The sequence below is a fragment of the Bufo gargarizans genome, chromosome 11, assembly GCF_014858855.1.
Source record: "Bufo gargarizans isolate SCDJY-AF-19 chromosome 11, ASM1485885v1, whole genome shotgun sequence".
In the NCBI taxonomy this organism is placed as follows: Eukaryota; Metazoa; Chordata; class Amphibia; order Anura; family Bufonidae; genus Bufo; species Bufo gargarizans.
Genome location: NC_058090.1, coordinates 592,436 through 610,049, shown reverse-complemented (window position 1 = coordinate 610,049; position 17,614 = coordinate 592,436). Strand labels below are relative to the sequence as shown.

Below are 17,614 nucleotides of genomic sequence, written 5' to 3'. Positions count from 1 at the left end.
AACTAATTTTTACACTTAATTTTTTGTCCTACTTTGGGACTTCAACTTTTGGGGTCTGATCCCCTTTACAATGCATTCCAATACTTCTGTATTAGAATGCATTGGCTGTATGAGTAATACAGTGAGTATTACTCATACAGCTTCCTGCCTGTGAGATCCAGGGGGCTGGATCTCACAGGCTCTCCACCGGAAGGCAGCACGATGCCTTCCTTAGACATTGCGCTGCCTTCCATGCCATCGGGTCCCCATTACAGCAGCACAGGGACCTGATGGCTTCCACAATCGCCACCGGAATGACCCGTAAACGCAGCAAACTGCAGGTCTGAATTGACCTGCAGTTTGCTGCGATCGCCAATACGGGTGGAGGGGGGGCACAGGACCCCCTTCGGCATTGTCCCAGGGTGCCTGCTGAATGATTTCAGCAGGCACTCTGTTCCAATCACCGCCCGCCACCGCCAGAACTCGGACATCAGGGAGTACCTGTACGCCCCGTGTCTGCAAAAGGTTAAAGGGGTTGTCTCACTTCAGTAAGTCAGATTTATCATGTAAAGAAAGTTAATACAAGGCACTTACTAATGTATTGTAATTATCCATATTGCTTCATTTTCTAGCTGGATTCATTTTCCCATCACATCATACACTGCTCGTTTCCATGGTTACAACCACCTTGCAATCCATCAGTGGTTGCCATGCTTGCACACTATGGGAAAAAGCACAAGCCTACTGTATGTGTGCTCCCAAGGTCCCATCCGCCAGAGAGGCTGGCGTTTTTTTCTATAGTATGCAAGCAGGACCACCACTGCTGGATTGCAGGCTGGCCGTAACCATGGAAACAAGCAGTGTAAAATGTGATGGAAAAATGAATCCAGCCAGACCCTGGCAATATGGACAATCACAATACATTAGTAAGTGCCTTGTATTAAAGGGGTTGTCCAGGTTCAGAGCTGAACCTGGACAGCCCTCCATTTTCACCCCAGCAGCCCCCCTGACATGAGCATCGGAGCAGTTCATGCTCCGATGCTCTCCTTTGCCCTGCGCTAAATCGCGCAGGGCAAAGGCATTTTTCAGAGTTCCGGTGACGTACCGGGCTCTCCATGGGGCTGACAGGAACCCCGGTGATGTCACCGGCACTGATGGGCGGGATTTGGCTCTGCCCTAGCCAGTAAAACGGCTAGGGCAGAGCTAAAGCCCGCCCCTCTGAGCCGGTGACGTCACCGAACACACTGCTGGGCGGAACGTACCGCCCGGCAGTGTGTTATTAAAAACAAAAGAGCCTGTGCCCTGCGCGATCTAACGCAGGGCACTGGAGCGCATCGGAGCATGAGATGCTCCGATGCTAGGCTCAGGGGGGCTGCCGGGGTGAAAATAAGGGTATGTCCGGGTTCAGCTCTGAACCCGGACAACCCCTTTAACTTCCTCTACATGATAAATGCCATTTGCTGAAGTGACAACCCCTATAGGATCTGATTATCTTACATTGACAACAGTCCTGGACTGCATGTCTATGTATTTGGGGGTTCAATCATAGCAGAACATGGTGGGGTTTAAAATGTACCACAATCTGGGATTCAGACTTCGGGAGATGCAAAATTCTGACCATAGAAGTCAATGAAGCCGAAATACAATTGCCAATGACCATTGATCTAGTGCTAGTGACATTGAAAGGCCTTCTCCACTGAACTGAAACAGACACAAGGTGGGGGTCACAAGTGAAAGACAGGGGGCAATGGGCATACAGGAGGACAGGGGGGGCATACAGCAATTCCTGAACTGCAGCTACACAACCAGGGCCCCGCTGAGCTAGTCTCAGGAACTAGACTACAAATCTAGTGGGAGATTTATCAAAACTGGTGCAAAGGAAAACTGGTTTAGTTGCCCATAGCAACCAATCAGATTCAACCTTTCATTTTTCAAAGGAGTTCTGAAAAATGAAAGGTGGAATCTGACAGGTTGCTATGGGCAACTAAACCAGTTTGATAAACCTCACCCTGTAAGTTTATCATGTGAATGCCTCAATAAACCTTATTTATACTGTAGTGTGACATCACAGGCGCTAGTAGCAAACATGAACAGCACCTCCCCCACCAGCAGTAATATCCTCCTGGGAACAGCCCCAGACCTCTCACCTGTCTAACAGAGGTTCTACACGACAGCAGCTCATGGTTACCACAAACCAGTCACGTCCACAGTCAGGGACCGTCTGCAAAGACTGCACACCGCTACAATACGCAGCACACCACCGTCTTCTGCCTAATTCTTCACTCTCTTTACTCGGTTCCTCTGCTTATCACCATCTTATTTCCCGTATACTTCAGCAACGAGTAAAACTTTAACCCCTCTACGAAAACGGCAAACTGTTGAAATAATCCGTGTGTCAGTTTATAGACGAGCCCTTAGGTCAAATGGTTTCTGGGAATTGTAGTTTTTCTGAGCTCTGATGCAGATTGTGTGGCTAAATGCGCCCCCCAGTGTCTGCTGTGGGAATTACTGGTTAAAGATGACTTATTTTTCACTTCACAAATCTTTGAAGGTACCAGGGACTAAAATTTATCGTCATCATCATCATCAGTTTTGGGTTCAATTAAAAGAATAAAATACGAGACTAACATTTGTTGCAAATCAGAGATAACTGACCTTGAGGCCTTGATATGTCTAAATAAAAGGGTAAATGCACACGTTCAGGATCTATGTGCGGACAATCCGCGCTGAAATCCGTGCGGTCAATCCGCATCAACTGGTGCAGATTTGCATGCAGATTTTACTGTCCCTAATTATGTAAAAGGAGAAAATCGGTACAGGAAAAATAAAATAAATTGACATGCTGCAGATTTTATGGAACAAATCAGCATCGTGTGCATTAGAATTTGATTTATGAAGTTATTATGCAAAGTCTCGCGAGACTTCGCAAAGTAATAACTTCGGCTCATAGGAGCCAATACATTCTGATACTGTACGGAGCACTCGCTCCGTACAGTATTCAAACAAAGTATTATGCGAATCTCATCCGAAGTAGATTCGCTCATCCATACATGTGACTTCTGAGCACTTGTCTCTGCAGAAATGTCCGGTCCTGTGATATTCATAGTAAAGCGCTCTGCAGAAACATCTGGTCATGTGATCTCTGTACTTTCCTAGAAGTTAAAGGGTTTATCAGATATCGAAAATATTCCTGCCAATGCCTGGGCCCCTTGTATAGATTATACTTACCTGCTCCTCGGCACAGGCATCGCTCCGGATTCCTGCATGGGCACCGTTGCATCTCCCTGTTGCTCGGATCAAAGCATTCAGTGACGGGGCAGCAGCCAATAGCAGGGCACCACGGGTGACCAGTCCCAAGGGGGCTCGTCCCAGTGGCGGCCTGCTATTGCCTGCTCTCCCGGTGACTGGATATTTTGATCTGAGCGACGGGGAAATGCAGAGTTGTTCATGCAGGAATCCGGACGGACGTGGGTGCCGAGGAGCAGGTAAGTATAATCTATACAAGGGGCCCAGACATTTGGGGGGATATTTCAGATATCGGATAACCCCTTTAACATTATTTGTTTAAAAGAAAAATTGAAATTTCCTATACCTCAAAAGGACCTTTGCCATCCATTATGTACTAGGGAGGAGCCCGGAGGATTCATACTGCTAAGGTCCTTTTCAGGGATGGAATTTAACAGACTCACACCGAAGTGGCTATTTCCCGTATCCGAGAAGGACCTTTTCCATCTATTATGTATTAGGAAGGATTCATACTCCTGAGGTCCTTTTCAGGGAATGGATTTAGCCAACTCACACCGAAGTGGCTATTTCCCGTACCCCAAAAGGACCTTTTCCATCTATTATGTATTAGGAAGGATTCATACTGCTGGGGTCCTTTTCAGGGATGGGATTTAGCTGACTCACACTGAAGGGACTATTTTCTGTACCCCAAAAGGACCTTTTCCATCCATTATGTACTAGTCCTTTTCCTGCTGAGGTCCTTTTCAGGGATTTAGCTTACTTACATAGAAGTGACTATGTTCGTACCCCAAAAGGACCTTTTCCATCTATTCACTAGGAAGTTGTTACACAAACTTTATAAAAATATTGTGGCAGTGATCAAGTTTATGGTTCAGAAATGAAGAAGCAGTGTTTTTTTTTTTAAATGGCCTTTCAAAATGCATCCCTTTAGGAGGGGCAGATGCTGGATGTTCCATTAATAGTGGATAGGGCAGTGAAATTAGATGTCAGTGAAGGCAGAATAGTAGGAAGAGGCAAAAAATGAGGGTGACGTTACTGTCAGAGATACCATCATCCCGTTGTCAAATGATGTTGTTGATGGCTCAGTCACCCTTTCCACATTTTTATCTCCTTCCTCCAACAGTCGCCCAACAGCTAGTGGAGTCACTGGTTAATATTGACTGGGAGCCTGGTGCCCAGTCTGACAGTGCCGCCACCGCTACAGCCACTGACATTACTGGTGGATGATGTGGTTTTTTTCTCCATTATCCTGTCCTCTTTTATTTTCCGTTGCCAAACATGTTCTAATCAAATATGCCTCTGTTTTCGACTACACACCAAATTGCAGTCTGTGATGCAAGAAATTCTTGTCCGGTACTACATGCAATATTCCAGTGTACTTTTTTATTTTAAATATACAGGTGAAACTCGAAAAATTAGAATATCGTGCAAAGTTCATTTATTTCAGTAATGCAACTTAAAAGGTGAAACTAACATATGAGAGACTCATTACATGCAAAGCGAGATATTACAAGCCTTTATTTGTGAAACTCCAAAGTCACAATTTTGAGGTCCCCTTTGCTCAGGGGCTATGGATTAATTAGCTGACTACAGTGTGACACTTTGAGCCTAGAATATTGAACCTTTTCACAAAATTCTAATTTTAAGCTGCATTATTGCAATTCCTTTTAATTTGCATTACTGACATAATTGGACTTTTGCACGATATTCTAATTTTTCGAGTTTCACCTGCACACATAAATGGTGATTATACACAGCGTGATGCAAGGAATTGAATTGCCTTCAGAAAATGCAATATTGAAATGTAAGTTTTCGGAAATAAATACCAAAATGGCGTGTGATGATTGTCTGCTGTATAAAATGCAGGTATTGCTCAAATTAATTAAAAAAAAGCCAATTTTGGCTGGCACTGCACTAAATAAAGAAAGCGCAGTCACTTGTCAGTTTTATTTTGCACAGATAGATTGTGTGCGTGACAGTGTAAAGCCTCATTCACACGTCAGTGTTTCACGGACGTGTGCTGTACGTGTTCTCCGCGGACTGCACACTTCCCCCATTTACTTTAATATGTGTATTCACACATCAGTGTTTTAGCAGTCTGTGGGTCAGTGTTTTTAGCATGGATGCATGCTCTACTTTGTCCGTGTTCACGGATCCATCACGCCCATTATAGTCTATGGGTCTGTGAAAGTCACAGATGCAACACGGATGCCATCCATAAATCTGTGTTTCACGGATCATTAGGAAGATACTCTTTGAAAATTATTTTTCAGCTGCTCAGTGTCAGTGAAACACGGATGGCACCCAGACAGCAAAAAACGGACACACAGACCCAACACGGATCCATCACGGACAGCTTCACAGATGCATCACTAGATGGTAAGACTGGTAAGTTGCAAAAAAACGGTAATAGAGCATGAACACATTGGAATGAAACTATGGCTGAAACATGCGGAATCACGGTATAAAGTGCAGTAACATCAGCCGTGATCCAAATAAATTCCGGCTTCCAAGTAAAATCATGGAAGGCCTGTAAAACAGCTGTGGTGTCAAGCAGGAAGCCAGGAATGGATTGGGCCGGGGTTGTAAGATACTATCAACCCAAACAGATAGTCTCTCAGTAAAAGAACCAATGCCGGACACTATTGGACACATGGGGGGACACGAGCCCTTATGAATTTTAGGTAAGGAGTGGAAAATAGGAATGACAGGATGAGGGACATAAATAAAATCTACCTGCTTTTGATTCATGAACCATCCCTGTAAACCAAGAGACAAAAGTGAAAGAAGTTCCTGTTGATAGAGGGGTGTTAGGTCATGGTCAAGCTCAAGATAGGTGCTGGTGTCCTCCAGCATGGCAAAAGTTTGTTGATTTATCTATGAGCTTGTCCATGACCACCACAGCCCCCTCTTTGTCAGCCTGTTTGATCACAATGTCAGGCAGCTTTTCCAGTTCTTGCAAGGCAGAACACTCTGAAGACAATAAATTGTTAACAGACGTTTTATGATTAGAAGAATAAATGGACGCATGAAGATCAAAAATCTCGTTCCACCAGATCCTGAAATTGATTCAATGCAAACTAGCGCGATTGGATTGGATAAAAATCACAACTATTATGAGTGACAAAATTATAAGAAAAATCATTTGAAAAATTAACATCTGGAATGGAACGAGATTGTTGCATATTAGATATATTAGCAATTTCCTGAAAAGAAAAGCACATATAGAGGAGAATGCCCCAGGTTGTGACTCAACACAGGTGTGTCATTCAGGGCATCAGAACTCGAAAAATGTTTTTTTTTAAGTTAGATTGAGGGCCAGCCTATTAACGTCCACGATGGTACGATATATATCGAAGCAGGCCGTTTCTTGGACCAGGGGCGGGGTGGCTGCCCGGGGCGCTGTCAGAAGGGGGGCGCCGACAGGGCACAGCAGGAGATGAGCGCTGCGCTTCCATTGTGGAAGCGCTCACTCATCTCCAAAGTCAGGGAGATGAGTGCAGGGGAGGGAGAGGTGTGTTCCCTCCCTGTTCCTAGGCCGGCAGTCAATCAGAGGCAGTTGCAGGTGGCGCGATGACGCCATCGTGCAGCCTGAGCCAGCCGGAAGAGGCCTGCATTTTTTTACATATATATATGTACAAATTACAATACTGGCACATAAGGGGGGCTGCTGGCACAGACATAAGGGGGGCTACTGGCACACAAGGGGGGGCTACTGGCACATGATAGGTGGCTACTGGCACATAAGGGGGCTACTGGCACATGATAGGGGGGGCTCTCATTACTGGCACATGGGAGGAGCACTATGGGGGAGAGGAGCACTATGGGGTCATCTACGGGGCACTGAGAAGGGGTATTTTATATTGGCACATTTTGGGAACATTAGCTTTTGGGGGCATTACAAGGGGGTATGTTTTGCACATTATAAGGAGAATTATTTCTACTGGGGGGCATTATGGTGGGCTTTATTACTCCCCCATGGTATGACCCCCTAGTAGCAGCACCAGCCTCTCCTTGCTCTGCTATCCCTCTGCCCCTTCTCCAAATCCTTATTATGAAATCTTTCTCATTAGGATAAAGCACAACATCAGTTCCACCGAGCCCCCAGCCAAAGTGTTAAAGTAGTGTCCGAGATCCCCAAGGGCCAAGCCAAGTAATTGTAAGTTTTCATGTGGAATATGTTTGCTATACACATATAGCATACGCTGTGCCACACAATATACAGTATACCTCTACACTGTGTAGGGGTTATACTGTTTATTGTACAGCATGGCACAGAGGTTATATTGTCCGGCATGGTGCAACCTCCATACATTTTATGTACAGTATACAGTAATCCGCCTTGCCATCTATGCTTTGAATCTGGTTTTATATGTTACTTGGTTTTTGTACATTTACTTGCGTGTGCTAGTTGAGACCTGCTGTGATTGGGTTTTATTTAGTTATTAAATGCTAACATGACAGTTTTTTGGTTTTGCACATTATTGATGATTGTATTTCATGACTACTCTTCTAAGGGTATTGCCTTCCTTTATACTGCAGTTTTCCTGTACCACTCTGCCTGCCACTTTTAGCAGTTTAACCTCTTCAGGACACATGACGTACCGGTACGTCATGATGCCCTGGTACTTAAGGACACATGACGTACCGGTACGTCATGTGTTGTTCCGATCACTGCCGCCCGGCTGGCAGTGATCGGAACAAGGTGCCTGCACAAATCATTGAGCAGGCACCTAGGCTAAATGCGCGGGGGGGTCCCGTGACCCCCCCCATGTCGGCGATCACAACAAACCGCAGGTCAATTCAGACTTGCGGTTTGATGCGCTTTTTGCCGTCCGCGGGGATCAGAAACTTTACAATGCCCAGAATATATATGTTCTTCCTCCCCCTGCACCCCTGAATGATATTATGTGGGCGGGTGGTGCAGGGGGAGGGTTGCGGGCGGTGCGAGAGGCGGGCGGTGCGGCAGGCGGGATCGCGATCCCCCGCCCGCCTCCCCTTGAATAATCGTTGGTTTCTAGTGGGTATACCAGGGTGCCAGCACATTGCTGGCACCCTGGTATAAACGGCTGACATCGTTGATGCGATGTCAGCCGTTTAACCCTTTCCATACAGCGGTCCGTACGGACCGCTGCATGGAAAAGGTTAACAGCGCAGGGAGCTCCCTCCCTCTCCGATCGGGGGGCTGCTGTGCCTTTGCAGCCCCCCGATGGGAGAGGGAGAGAGCCCCCAGACAGCCCCCCGACACCCCAGTCCTCACCCTTCCCCGTCTGCGCAGTTGTGACAGACGGGGAAGGTTCCCATGGCAACAGGATGCCTTCTCAGGCATCCTGCTGTCCATGGTACTGAACAGATCTATGCTGAAAGCATAGATCTGTTCAGTGTAAGTAAAATACAGTGCAGTACCCTATATAGAGTACAGTACTGTATTATACAGACATCAGACCCACTGGATCTTCAAGAACCAAGTGGGTCTGGGTAAAAAAAAAAGTGAAAAAAGTGAAAAAAAAAGTAAAAATCAAAAAACACATTTATCACTGATTAAAAATGAAAAAAATTAAATTCCCTACACATGTTTGGTATCGCCGCGTCCGTAACGACCTGATCTATAAAACGGTCATGTTACTTTACCCGAACGGTGAACGCCATAAAAAAAAAATTAAAAACTATGATGAAATAGAAATTTTGCCCACCTTACTTCCCAAAAAAAGGTAATAAAAGTGATCAAAAAAGTCGCATGTACGCCAAAATTGTAACAATCAAACCATCATCTCATCCCGCAAAAAATGAGACCCTACTTAAGATAATCGCCCAAAAACTGAAAAAACTATGGCTCTTAGACTATGAAAACACTAAAACATAATTTTTTTTGTTTCAAAAATGAAATCATTGTGTAAAACTTACATAAATGTAAAAAAAGTATACATATTAAGTATTGCCGCGTCCGTATGGACCGGCTCTATAAAAATATCACATGACCTAACCCCTCAGGTGACCACATGACCTAACCCCTCAGGTAAAAAAATAAAAATAAAAACGGTGTAAAAAAAGCAATTTTTTGTCATCTTACATCACAAAAAGTGCAATAGCAAGCGATCAAAAAATCATATGCACCCCAAAATAGTGCCAATCAAACCGTCATCTCATCCCGCAAAAAATGAGACCCTACTCAAGATAATCGCCCAAAAACTGAAACAACTATGGCTCTTAGACTATGGAGACACTAAAACTTTTTTGTTTTAAAAATGAAATCATTGTGTAAAACTTACATAAATAAAAAAAATTGTATACATATTATGTATCGCCGCGTCCGTGACAACCTGCTCTATAAAATTACCACATGATCTAACCTGTCAGATGAATGTTGTAAATAACAAAAAAAAATAACTGTGCCAAAAAGGTATTTCTTGTTACCTTGCCGCACAAAAAGTGTAATATAGAGCAACCAAAAATCATATGTACCCTAAACTAGTACCAACAAAACTGCCACTCTATCCCGTAGTTTCTAAAATGGGGTCACTTTTTTAGAGTTTCTACTATAAGGGTGCATCAGGGGGGCTTCAAATGGGACATGGTGTCAAAAAAAACAGTCCAGCAAAATCCAGCCTTCCAAAAACCGTATGGCATTCCTTTCCTTCTGCGCCCTGCCGTGTGACCGTACAGCAGTTTACGACCACATATGGGGTGTTTCTGTAAACTACAGAATTAGGGCCATGAATAATGAGTTTTGTTTGGCTGTTAACCCTTTCTTTGTAACTGGGAAAAAAAATATTAAAATGGAAAATCTGCCAAAAATGTGAAATTTGGAAATTGTATCTCTATATTCCATTAAATCTTGTGCAACACCTAAAGGGTTAAAAATGTATGTAAAATCAGTTTTGAATACCTTGAGGGGTGTAGTTTCTTAGATGGGGTCAATTTTTTGGAGTTTCTACTCTAGGGGTACATCAGGGGGGCTTCAAATGGGACATGGTGTCAAAAAACCAGTCCAGCAAAATCTGGCTTCCAAAAACCAAACGGCGCACCTTTCACTCTACGCCCCGCTGTGTGGCTGTACAGTAGTTTACGGCCACATATGGGGTGTTTCTGTAAACTGCAGAGTCAGGGCAATAAAGATACAGTCTTGTTTGGCTGTTAACCCTTGCTTTGTTAGTGGAAAAAATGGGTTAAAATGGAAAATAAGGCAAAAAATTGATATTTTCAAATTTCATCCCCATTTGCCAATAACTCTTGTGCAACACCTAAAGGGTTAACGACGTATGTAAAATCAGTTTTGAATACCTTGAGGGGTGTAGTTTCTTAGATGGGGTCACTTTTAGGGAGTTTCTACTCTAGGGGTGCATCAGGGGTCTTCAAATGGGACATGGTGTAAATAAACCAGTCCATAAAAATCAGCCCTCCAAAAACCAAATGGCGCACCTTTCACTCTACGCCCCGCTGTGTGGCCGTACAGTAGTTTACGGCCACATATTGGGTGTTTCTGTAAACGGCAGAGTCAGGGCAATAAAGATACAGTCTTGTTTGGCTGTTAACCCTTGCTTTGTTAGTGGAAAAAATGGGTTAAAATGGAAAATTAGACAAAAAAATGAAATTCTCAAATTTCATCCCCATTTGCCAATAACTTTTGTGCAACACCTAAAGATTTAACGACGTATGTAAAATCAGTTTTGAATACCTTGAGGGGTGTAGTTTCTTAGATGGGGTCATTTTTGGGAGGTTTCTATTATCTAAGCCTCACAATATGACTTCAAACCTGAACTGGTCCATAAAAAGTGGGATTTTGAAGATTTCTGAAAATTTTCAAAATTTGCTTCTAAACTTCTAAGCCTTGTAACATCCCCAAAAAATAAAATATCATTCCCAAAATGCTACAAACATGAAGTAGACATATGGGGAATGTAAAATCATCACAATTTTTGGGGGTATTACTATGTATTACAGAAGTAGAGAAACTGAAACTTTGAAATTTGCAAATTTTTTGGTAAATTAGGCATTATTTTGTGCAAAAAAAATCTTTTTTTTTTTACTTCATTTTACCAGTGTCATGAAGTACAATATGTGACGGAAAAACAATCTCAGAACGGCCTGGGTAAGTCAAAGCGTTTTAAAGTTATCAGCACTTAAAGTGACACTGGTCAGATTTGCAAAAAATGGCCTGGTCCTAAGGTGTAAAAAGGCTGTGTCCCTAAGGGGTTAAAGGGACACTGACAGGCCCAATAAGCATATTTAGGTATATATATCACAGTACAGGTCTTCTAAAGTGTATTAAAATCATATAAGTAGCCCCCCTGTCCACCTTATAAATACAGTAAACTGAAGTTTTATAACCTGGGTGAAGCGTCTTCATTCTGCCCAAGGGGCAGCTCTCCACTTGCGCCCAGCCAGCCGCCCCCAACTGCCGTTTTGAAGCGCCGCCCAGCTCATCAATATTCACTTCGCTAGGCGGCTACTACTGTCCCCGACTGCACAAGATCCGGCGCATGCCCAATACAATCCTATGGGCATCGGCCCATTTTACCTAGAAACTGCACTGTATCGAAGTGACATGTAGGTGAAAAAGTGAGTCCTCTGGCCAGCACATCAATGTGCGGTTGTGTAAGTATTTTACAACCTGGAGATTATTTATGTTTCCTTGTTTCGAGAGGGGTAACGACCTTAATGTCAGTCCAAGTGTAAACAGCATTGATTTTGTAATCCTGTAGGTCACGATTAAATTTATCTGTTTTCTATTTTACTCAAACTTTCCTGAAGTTTGGTGTCTATATCAATAAACGCCTGTAGGATTAGAAAAGGGAGCGATGGAATCCCGGATAACTTTGATCTCTTCCCTCAAGTTGGAAAGAGTATCCTCCTCGTGGATGATGATGATAAGTTCCATTAATTTGAGGGAGCAATCAGACAAAACATTCTGCCACTGGGAGACAAACGCATCAAAATGCACTATTTCAATAAAAGCTGCCACGTTTGTATTGGAAGCTGGATTTCTGCATTTTTTGGATACATTATAGTCAATGGGGCTGGAGCGGTAGTCCGGGGGCACGTGTTCACTAGCGGCAGAACGGATCCTACAGGCTGTTCGCCTGCCGGAGTTCCTTGCCGCTAGTGTGAAAGTAGCCTAAGCAACCCTCAGATTTTGAAGTTCGTGTTCGGGTTGTGGTATATGCTGAATTGTGTTAGGGTACTTTCACACTTGCGTTAGAGGATTCCGGAAATCCGTATGCAAACGAATAGCATTTGTTGCTGGATCCAGATGCGGATCCGTCTGACAAATGCATTGAAATATCCGATCCGTCTCTCCGGTGTCATCCGGAAAAATGGATCCGGTATATTTTTATTTTTATTTTTGCATTTTGGTAACGGATCCGGCATTAATACATTTCAATGGAAATGAATGCCGGATCCGGCATGTGTTCCGGAATTTTGGCTGGAGAAAATACCGTAGCATGCTGCAGTATTTTCTCCGGCCAAATGCCGTAAGAGTCACTGAACTGAAGACATCCTGATGCCTACTGAACAGACTGCTCTCCATTCAGAATGCATTAGGATAAAACTGATCGTTTTTTCCCGGTATTGAGCCCTGTGACGGAACTCAATACCGGAAAACTTTAACACTAGTGTGAAAGTACCCTTATGGATTCCGATACCATGGACCATAACGCAATGCATTCCGTTATTCATTTCTTCATAATAGAAGTCTATGATCTGCGTAACGAATCAGTCTGGTTTCCGTTATGCTGAAGTACTCTCCTGCATAACGGAAACGGGACAGATCCGTTATGCAGCCTGAGCCCATAGACTACTATTATGACGGAATGAATAACAGAATGCCTCTAAAGGCATTCTGTCATGGAATTGCGTTATGGTCCGTGGTAATGGAATCCATAAAGCAATTCAGCAAATACCACAACCAGTGGCGTAACTATCAGGGAAGCAGCTGCTTTGGGGCCAGAGCTCAGAAGGGGCCCGGGAGCAGTCACTGTACTTCGTCACCCCGGGCCCCTGTCAGAGCAGCTGACTTCTCCTGCACCAGGTCCAGAGTCCTGCACTTGCACCTCTGTCACTGACCTGACATCAGTGACATTGCTCCGCCTCTCCAACTCCTCAGTTCTGATGATGGACAGTGACCAGCATCAGGACGGTCCAATGTAGGCGGAGCTAGCATATCCCGCCCCCTTTCCTACCCACGACTCCTGCAGCCTGAACCTTCCATGCCCAGCATGCTGAACATCAGTTGGATTTCCACAACTGCACCAGTGATGTGTCAGGGGAACTGGGGTTATACTCGGCTTTCCCAGACTGTGCGCATGTGACCTGCAGTACAGTAGGAAAGCTGGGTGAATTATATCATGAGATGTCCCTGCTATCCTGCATGGCACAAGTGCAGAGGCATTAGAGTATGGGGGAGAGGCATAGCAGGAAAGCTGGGTGTCTATATATGTGTATTGTATATGTGTGCATCCATGTATGTGGTGACTGTGTGTATAAGTGCGTCCATGTATGTGGAGAGTGCGTGCATGACTGCATCCATGTATGTGGAGAGTGCGTGCATGACTGCATCCATGTATGTGGAGAGTGCGTGTATAACTGCATCTATGTATGTGGAGAATGCGTGTATGACTGCGTCCATGTATGTGGAGAGTGTGTGTATGACTGCATCCATGTATGTGGAGAGTGTGTGCATGACTGCATCCATGTATGTGGAGAGTGCGTGTATAACTGCATCTATGTATGTGGAGAGTGCGTGTATGACTGCGTCCATGTATGTGGAGAGTGCGTGTATGACTGCGTCCATGTATGTGGAGAGTGCGTGTATGACTGCGTCCATGTATGTGGAGAGTGCGTGCATGACTGCGTCCATGTATGTGGAGAGTGCGTGCATGACTGCGTCCATGTATGTGGAGAGTGTGTGCATGACTGCGTCCATGTATGTGGAGAGTGTGTGCATGACTGCGTCCATGTATGTGGAGAGTGCGTGCATGACTGCCTCCATGTATGTGGAGAGTGCGTGTATGACTGCCTCCATGTATGTGGAGAGTGTGTGTATGACTGCGTCCATGTATGTGGAGAGTGTGTGTATGACTGTGTCCATGTATGTGGAGAGTGTGTGTATGACTGTGTCCATGTATGTGGAGAGTGCGTGTATGACTGTGTCCATGTATGTGGAGAGTGTGTGTATGACTGCGTCCATGTATGTGGAGAGTGCGTGTATGACTGCGTCCATGTATGTGGAGAGTGTGTGTATGACTGCGTCCATGTATGTGGAGTGTGCATGACTGTGTCCATGTATGTGTAGAGTGCGTGTATGACTGCGTCCATGTATGTGGAGAGTGCGTGTATGAGAGTGTCCATGTATGTGGAGAGTGCGTGTATGACTGCGTCCATGTATGTGGAGAGTGCGTGTATGACTGCGTCCATGTATGTGGAGAGTGCGTGTATGACTGCGTCCATGTATGTGGAGAGTGCGTGTATGACTGCGTCCATGTATGTGGAGAGTGTGTGTATGACTGCCTCCATGTATGTGGAGAGTGCGTGTATGACTGCGTCCATGAATGTGGAAAGTGTGTGTATGACTGCGTCCATGTATGTGGAGAGTGCGTGTATGACTGCGTCCATGTATGTGGAGAGTGCGTGTATGAGTGCGTCCATGTATGTGGAGAGTGCGTGTATGACTGCCTCCATGTATGTGGAGAGTGCGTGTATGACTGCCTCCATGTATGTGGAGAGTGCGTGCATGAGAGTGTCCATGTATGTGGAGAGTGCGTGTATGACTGCGTCCATGTATGTGGAGAGTGCGTGTATGACTGCGTCCATGTATGTGGAGAGTGCGTGTATGACTGCGTCCATGTATGTGGAGAGTGCGTGTATGACTGCCTCCATGTATGTGGAGAGTGCGTGTATGACTGCCTCCATGTATGTGGAAAGTGTGTGTATGACTGCGTCCATGTATGTGGAGAGTGCGTGTATGACTGCGTCCATGTATGTGGAAAGTGTGTGTATGACTGCATCCATGTATGTGGAGAGTGCGTGTATGAGTGCGTCCATGTATGTGGAAAGTGTGTGTATGACTGCATCCATGTATGTGGAGAGTGCGTGTATGAGTGCGTCCATGTATGTGGAGAGTGCGTGTATGAGTGCGTCCATGTATGTGGAGAGTGCGTGTATGACTGCCTCCATGTATGTGGAGAGTGCGTGCATGAGAGTGTCCATGTATGTGGAGAGTGCGTGTATGACTGCGTCCATGTATGTGGAGAGTGCGTGTATGACTGCGTCCATGTATGTGGAGAGTGCGTGTATGACTGCCTCCATGGCTGCAGTATGAAAGGTACAGAGGCTAATGGTGGGGTGCCCAGGTTCAATCAATATTAAAAGGCCCTGGAATAGCCAAATAATAATAAAAAAATAAAATGCTACCAGGCCAGCATAACATTCGGGGCTGGACAAAACATCCGGGGCTCAAGCCCCGAATGTTGTGACCTAACGACGCCCCTGTGTAGAGGTAAGGCCTCTTTCACACTTGCGTTGTTAGGATCCGGCGGGCACTTCCGTTGCCGGAAGTGCCCGCCGGATCCGTAACACCGCAAGTGAAAGCATTTGAAGACGGATCCGTCTTCAAAATGCTTTCAGTGTTACTATGGCAGCCAGGACGCTATTAAAGTCCTGGTTGCCATAGTAGTAGTGGGGTGCAGGGGAGCAGTATACTTACAGTCCGCGCGGCTCCCGGGGCGCTCCAGAGTGACTTCAGAGCGCCCCATGCGCATGGATGACGTGTCCATGCGATCATGTCATCCATACGCGTGGGGCGCCCTGACGTCACTCTGGAGCGCCCCGGGAGCCGCATGGACGGTAAGTATGCTGCTCCCCGCTCCCCACTACACTTTACCATGGCAAACAGGACTTTAGCGTCCCGGCAGCCATGGTAACCATTCAGAAAAAGCTAAACGTCGGATCCGGTAATGCGCCGAAACAACGTTTAGCTTAAGGCCGGATCCGGATCAATGCCTTTCAATGGGCATTAATTCCGGATCCGGCCTTGCGGCAAGTGTTCAGGATTTTTGGCCGGGGCAAAAAGAGCAGGATGCTGCGGTATTTTCTCCGGCTAAAAAACGTTCCGGTCCGGAACTGAAGACATCCTGATGCATCCTGAACGGATTTCACTCCATTCAGAATGCATTAGGATAATCCTGATCAGGATTCTTCCGGCATAGAGCCCCGACGATGGAACTCTATGCCGGAAAAGAACAACGCAAGTGTGAAAGAGCCCTAAATCAGACAGGTCTATTACGATTGCAGCGCAGGTTCTGAGGGTTGAGTTGAATATAAACTCCGTCTGCAACTGTAAATGTTAAAAAACAATAAAGTGGTGCTAAAAATTAGGCAAATAAATAAATACAGTAAATAAAAAGTCACAAAATAGCCATATGAGAGGGGTTTATAAAGAATGTGGAAGTGTGTGTGGGGTGGCCGTACAAAAAACTGATGTGGGGCCCAGTCAGTTCTACGCCTCTGACCAGAACCCAAACACGAACTTCGTAATCTGAAGTTCGCTCATCCCTAACTGTGACGTCAGGAGGTCCTTACGGAGTATAGTAGCCGGTACCGTAAGGTTTATCGTGTGAATGCTTCAATAAACTTTATTTATACCGTAGTTTGACATCCCAGGCGCTAGTAGCAAACATAAACAGCACCTCCCCCACCAGCAGTAATATCCCCCTGGGAACAGCAGGTACCGCCTGGTCCCCATCCCTCTGTGTCTGACAGCCCCAGACCTCTCACCTGTCCAACAGAGGTTCTACACGACAGCAGCTCATGGTTACCACAAACCAGTCACTTCCACAGTCAGGGACCGTCTGCAAAGACTGCACACCGCTACAATACGCAGCACACCACCGTCTTCTGCCTAATTCTTCACTCTCACTCGGTTCCTCTGCTTATCACCCATCTTATTTCCCGTATACTTCAGCAACGAGTAAAACTTTAACCCCTCTACGAAAACGGCAAACTGTTGAAATAATCCGTGTGTCAGTTTATAGACGAGCCCTTAGGTCAAATGGTTTCTGGGAATTGTAGTTTTCCTGAGCTCTGATGCAGATTGTGTGGCTAAATGCGCCCCCCAGTGTCTGCTGTGGGAATTACTGGTTAAAGATGACTTCTTTTTCACTTCACAAATCTTTGAAGGTACCAGGGACTGAAATTTGTCATCATCATCATCACTTTTAGGGTCAATTAAAAAGAATAAAATCCGAGAGTAACATTTGTTGCGAATCAGAGATAACTGATCTTGAGGCCTTGATACTTTTGCGCTCCGTTTTGCAGCTGTAGGCTATTTAAAGGGGTGTTTCTATTTTTTTTTTTTTACAAACTTGGACCAATGCAGCCCACTGTCTAAAAT

The 17,614-nt window shown here is 45.2% G+C and overlaps 1 protein-coding gene across 2 annotated transcripts in view; it reads right to left on the bottom strand.

The window, feature by feature from the left end:
- Positions 1-17,223, bottom strand: part of AMN1 (antagonist of mitotic exit network 1 homolog) — a 67,880-nt gene extending 50,657 nt beyond the window's left edge. The window contains exon 1 of one of the 2 annotated variants that reach the window (XM_044272664.1): positions 16,999-17,223. In XM_044272664.1, coding sequence (XP_044128599.1) covers positions 16,999-17,033 — 35 coding nt within the window. In that variant the 5' untranslated portion in view covers positions 17,034-17,223. Of the gene's footprint in view, positions 1-2,126; positions 2,281-16,998 lie in introns of those variants that run through there. The other variant, XM_044272665.1, reaches the window with a different exon arrangement.
- Between the last annotated feature and the right edge of the window lie 391 nt (positions 17,224-17,614).